This window comes from Prionailurus bengalensis, chromosome A1 (assembly GCF_016509475.1).
Source record: "Prionailurus bengalensis isolate Pbe53 chromosome A1, Fcat_Pben_1.1_paternal_pri, whole genome shotgun sequence".
Taxonomy (NCBI): Eukaryota; Metazoa; Chordata; class Mammalia; order Carnivora; family Felidae; genus Prionailurus; species Prionailurus bengalensis.
In genome coordinates this window covers 71,580,389-71,585,829 of record NC_057343.1, presented here as the reverse complement: position 1 = coordinate 71,585,829, position 5,441 = coordinate 71,580,389, and the positions used below count along the sequence as shown (strand labels likewise).

The 5,441-nt window shown below is 54.5% G+C and overlaps 1 protein-coding gene across 2 annotated transcripts; it reads right to left on the bottom strand.

The window, feature by feature from the left end:
• Positions 1-1,348: 1,348 nt before the first annotated feature.
• Positions 1,349-5,219, bottom strand: ZIC2 (Zic family member 2). Of its 2 annotated transcripts, none has more exons than XM_043582385.1 (3): positions 4,123-5,218; positions 2,166-2,329; positions 1,349-1,940 (listed from the first exon to the last, which is right to left on the bottom strand). In XM_043582385.1, the coding sequence occupies exons 1-3, from the start codon at positions 5,192-5,194 to the stop codon at positions 1,578-1,580; spliced, it is 1,599 nt and encodes a 532-aa protein (XP_043438320.1). In that variant the 5' UTR covers positions 5,195-5,218; the 3' UTR covers positions 1,349-1,577. The 2 variants fall into 2 exon arrangements, with proteins under 2 accessions (XP_043438320.1, XP_043438328.1); XM_043582393.1 differs by having other exon boundaries at positions 1,823-1,977; positions 4,123-5,219.
• Between the last annotated feature and the right edge of the window lie 222 nt (positions 5,220-5,441).

Sequence of the window (5,441 nt, the reverse complement as noted above, 5' to 3'; positions counted from 1 at the left end):
TCACCGGGCCAAGTTCAAAAACAAAGTACTCAGCTCAGTTTTAAATGTGCAATTAAAAATAACTGTACCTCAGCTTTTCAGAGGGAGGGAGAGGAAAGGGGGCAGGGAAGAGGGAAAACAAAGAATAAGGAAATGTTTAGTGCTCTTAAATCCAGTCCAAATAGCTGAAAGAAAGGCACTCCCTCAGATAATGGAGCCATTAGAAACTCTGAAGGTTCCAGCCACCAGTCCTCACAGGGCCCTTCCAAAAATTTAATTCACTCTCAGCTACAAACAAAGGACATAGAAAATAATTTTGAGACTTTCTGCCAAAGGGGCATTTTGGCCTGGTTCCTATGCATACATACACCTTCCTCCCTAGAAGGTAAGGTGGTTCCTCCCCTTCATTTAGGCAGCTGTTCCATACCCATGTCAACCCTCAGCTGCCCCCTTCCCCTTTTTCTTTAAGAACTCTGCTAGAAAAAAAAAAAAAGTATGTTCATGCAGTTTCAACACATTTTATTATATTTCTGTATGCATTACTCTCAAAACATATCACAAGAAATGATCAAACCACTTAAAACCTTCAAATAAAAAATCTGAAACAGTTTATGCCCACAATTGTACATATTTATAGTTAAGAAACATTCTTTATAAATATTGTTTCCTCTGTAGCAAGTTAATACCATAATTTAATTACAAATGGATAAATATGGTAACGGGTATTTACAGAAGGAAGGGTGTTATTACGGAAAAGCTAACGGCACAACGTTTATTTTCCCCCACAATCTTTCATACAGGAACTAACAAATTGAACTTGCAAAAGCACTAAAACATCACATGTAAACCCAGCTAACAGAAAAATACATTCACAAGCGTTGGTGGTGGTGGTGGTGTGTGTGTGCTGTGGATCAATGTGTTGAAGAAACAGAAGGGAGACTTTGGCACGGCTCGGTTTTTTCCAGTCTATAGTTGCATGAAGTTTACAATCAAGTTGCCTCATAAAAAGGAACACAATATTCAATACCACGATACAAAATAAACCATTTTCTTCCACATTACTTAAAAAGAAACCGGGTGAACTAAAAAGAGAAAAGAAAAAGCCCATCACTTGGGGAAGAGAAGGGAAGAAAGGCAGGGAGGAACGCAATCCGGAGAGTTACAAATGGACAAACTTCTATACACCAAGAAGCCATTAAAACCACCTTGGAGAAGGAAGGAGTTCGCTATGTACAGTTTGTCAGAAGACTGGGAAGTGGGTGAGAAGGAAAAGAGGGCATGGGGGGAAGGGAAGGAGGGTTTGGTTCAAGATTTTTATGGGTTTTTTATTTTTTATTATTTTTTTTAAAATTTCTTATTTTATGTTTTCAGCGGAGACTCCGGAAGGGATATTTTTGCTTTTCATGCCTAGATTATTTAAAAACAAAAACAAAAACAAAAAGAAACTTTTAAAAATCCTTCTGCTGGTAAAGTCATTTTCATCATCATAAAAATCAGATTCATAATTTTAACAACACATCACAGGGTGCCCTCAGCGCTCGCCACCGGGAGGGCTGCGCCAGGGCGGGGACCGGGAGAGGAAGAGAGGCCCCGGGCTCTCACACGTACCATTCATTGAAGTTGGAGGAGAGGCCGCTGTGGCCCCCGGCTGTCCCGCTGCCCCCGCCGCCGCTGCCGCCGCCGCCCCCGCCGCCCGCCCCGCCGCCGCCCCCGCCGCCGCTGCCTCCGCCGGAGCCGCCGCTCGCGCCGCCGCCGCCCGAACCTCCGCCCCGGTGCACCGCGGACACGGCCGCCGCCGCCGCCGCCGCCGCTGCCGCCGCCGCCGCCGCCGCCGCCGGGGAGAGGTTAGAGCTGCTCTGCGGCTCGGCGCTGGGGGACACCAGCCCCGGGGGCGTGGACGACTCGTAGCCTGAGCTGGCGGCTGGGGAGGACTCGGAGCCCTGCGGAGAGGACTCATGGACCTGCAAGACAAAAGCCGGGAGGGGAGACCAAAGGGGACTGGGTGTGAGTGCAGCTGCTGTGGGGCCGGGCTCCTGGGGGAGAGCACCTCCAAGAAAGGCCCTCCCCGCCCGCCGGGGCCCCGGGGAACCCTGGCCTTCCCAGGCTGGCAGCGGTTGTCCGCGCCGGTTGGGAGCCGGCGCCGCGGGCCAGCGGCCTCACACTCCTCCCGGCCTCCCCGGTGGTACCTTCATGTGTTTCCGCAGCGAGCTGGGGTGCGTGTAGGACTTGTCGCACATCTTGCACAGATAGGGCTTATCGGAGGTGTGGACGTGCATGTGCTTCTTCCTGTCGCTGCTGTTGGCGAAGCGCCGGTCGCAGCCCTCGAACTCACACTGGAACGGCTTCTCCCCTGTGGATAGAAACAGGGGCGCTTGCTGCCCACACCCAGACCTTCCCGGAGCCCCCACCCACTCTGGAGGGAACAAGGCCGCTGCCAGAAGGAAAGAGGAACTGGAAGGGCCTGGGTCCCTTAGCCAGGTCGGATCGCCTCTGTAGCTGAAGATGAAATTAACTGCCTTCCCACCTGACAGTCCTGCTCATTTATGTCATATTTTAATTGTCTTCCAGACTAACACCCATTTCCTGAGATTTATAATGAATTTGGGGTAGCACCCCGTCCTGCCCACCTTTCTATAGGGCTCCTTGGATTCGCAGCCTCTAACAAATTGGTCTCGCCATGGAGAAGCTGTTATTATGACAAAATATTTAGGGCATTATCAAAATCACACAGGCTGCTGGGCTGCTGTCGGTTTGTCTCTGGGGCCAGTAGGCAATTACATTTGGAGTTGCTATGTTGTTTGGGGATGGGACTGTGGATCATAACTGAGCCAGTATTTTTCATCCAAAATTCTGCAAATTAAATTAACCATTCTTCTAGTCTCACTTCCAGTCATTTTAAAATAAGCCGGGGGAAAAAAGGTAAATATTAGAGATAAGACAACATCTAGCGATCGCATAGGCACAGGCTGGGCAGTGGGGGGTGGGGGCGTCAGCAAAGGCTTTCAAAATCTCCCTGTTTAATTTTCTGGCGGTCCCTGCATCCTGTTGCCAGAATTCCAAATGCTTGGAGTCATTTAGAGGTGTGAGAACTCAAACATCGTTCCTCTTGGAAAGGGGGCCATTTAACGTTAAATTCCATTAGCACCTAAATTGTTTTTTAAAGACATCCGCTCAGACACAGGACTCGAAAGCATTTCATGCAAATAAATTTCTCAAATTTTAAACCTTGTTAAAAGCTTGTCTCGCACCTCGGCTCCCTCCCTTCCCGGAAGAGAACAATAGGCCGCTGGCGCATCCCCACTTTGGAGTAAATATTGACGGGGGAAGTTGCTAAAACATTTGGCTTTCTTTTAGGAAATCGTCTGGCACGATTTTGGCTGGGACCTGGTCAGAGATGAATAATCTATGAGGCGAGAGGCGCGTTCTTTTGCAGCTCCCTCTTCTCACGCGATTGCCCCGCGGGGCCGCGCTGCCCCGGGGTTTTCTCTGACCGAGTTGTTGGTCCAAGTTTGGAATCGCAAACCCTCTGGTGCCCATCAGAGACTTTCACAAACTATTGCGAATCCACCGTAAAGCCCCGTGACCTACCCCTAAATAGGCTTTAAAAACACTTTTTTTTTTTTTTTTTTAAACAAGAAATGCTCTACAGTTTCGGCTCGCATCAGACTCATTTAATGGAAAAACAGTCCCGGGAAGGACGTTTGGACCCGGAGTAAAAGAAGTGGGAAAACACACAAGCCACCCAACACAGACACACAGCCGGAGCAGAAAAGCACATCTAGACAAGCTGGCAAAATCCTCTCTAGGCTCGATTCCCGGGCGCCGAGTTGGAGAGCAGTTTTATTTTGTGCGTTCTATCTAGAACGGAAATTATTAACCAAGGCTGAGCAAATGAAGCAACTGCATCACCCAAAACATATATTTGATGTTACACTGATCATTTAAAACTCAGTTTCCGTACATGGAAAAACCCAGCCCGATACTATTCTTTCATTCCAACAAAAACAAGCCGCTGGCTGTCTCCGGTACACAAAAACACCTCCCATCCGAGAGCAGGGGCTGGCGGTCGGCGCGTTTCCCCCAGCCAACCAACCACAGCCTCTCTCCTCTCCTCGCCCCATCCCTGTCCCGGCCCGCAGTTACCTGTGTGGGTCCTTTTGTGGATCTTGAGGTTCTCGGAGCGCGCAAAGACCTTGCCGCAGCCCGGGAAGGGGCAGGGGAAGGGTTTCTCGCCTGTGTGCACGCGGATGTGGTTGACCAGTTTGTATTTGGCCTTGAAGGGTTTGCCCTCGCGCGGACACTCCTCCCAGAAGCAGACGTGGTTGCTCTGTTCCGGGCCGCCGACGTGCTCCACGGAAACGTGGGTCACCAGCTCGTGCATGGTGCTGAAAGTTTTGTTGCAGCTCTTCTTGGGGTTGCTCAGCTGCTCCGGGTCGATCCACTTGCAGATGAGCTCCTGCTTGATGCACTGCTGCCGCATGTAGCGGAAAAAGGCACCAGGGTGGTGGTGGTGGTGGTGGTGATGGGCCGCGGCCGCTGCCATGTTCATACCCATGTTCATATTCATGGGGCCGTACTGGTTGTGGAGCTGCGCCGCTGAGTAGGGGTCGGTCCGCGGGCTGGCCACCTGGCGGTACTGCTCCGAGCGCCCGAATACCTCGCCCGGCAGCCCCAGGCGCATCTGCCCGTTGAGCACATTCTGAGAGCCGTGCGGCCCGTGCTGCTCCGGGAGGCCAGGGAAGAGGAGGTGACCCTGCGCGTCCGAGTGCGCATGGTGCAGGCCGCCGGCTCCTGGCCCAAACAGCCCATGCTGTCCGCCGCCCGGCGCCGAGTCCCCGAAGCCGCGGCTGCGGAACAGGAAGTCCCGGGTGGAGTTGAAAGGCGGCCCAGAGTAGGAGCCGACGTGCGCTGCATGGGGCCCGAGCGCGGCGGCGGCGGCGGCAGCCGCGGCAGAGCCGGGGTAGGCGCCGGGGCCCTGCGACGTGAACGCCGAACTCTGGCCGGGGGACAGCTCGTGCGCGCCTGGGTTGAGCTTGAAGGCGCCCATGTGCGCGGCCGCCGAGTCCACGAAGCCGTTCTGCGCCGCGGCCAGGCTCAGTTCGCGGTCCTGCATCTCGGCAGCAGCCGCCGCCGCCGCCGCGGCCGAATGGTGATGGTGGCGCGCGAAGCTACCCACCCCGATGGCCGGGAACTGCGGCCCCGCGTCCAGGAGCATGGCCAGCGCGCCCACCCGCCCCGCCGGCCCCGGCGAGCCCCGCGCCTCCTCCGCTCCCACTCCCGCCCCGCGCGCTGTGCGTCCAGCGGCCGCCCGGCTCCGAGCGCAGGCGGCAGTGGTGGTGGCGGCTTCAGCCCCGGGAGCCGCGCTCCTGCGCCCGCCGCCTCCGCCGCCGCCGCCGCCTGGATCTGCCTCCGGCGGCCGGGCGCGGAGCGAAGGCGCGGAGAGGAAGAGGAGGAGGAGGCGG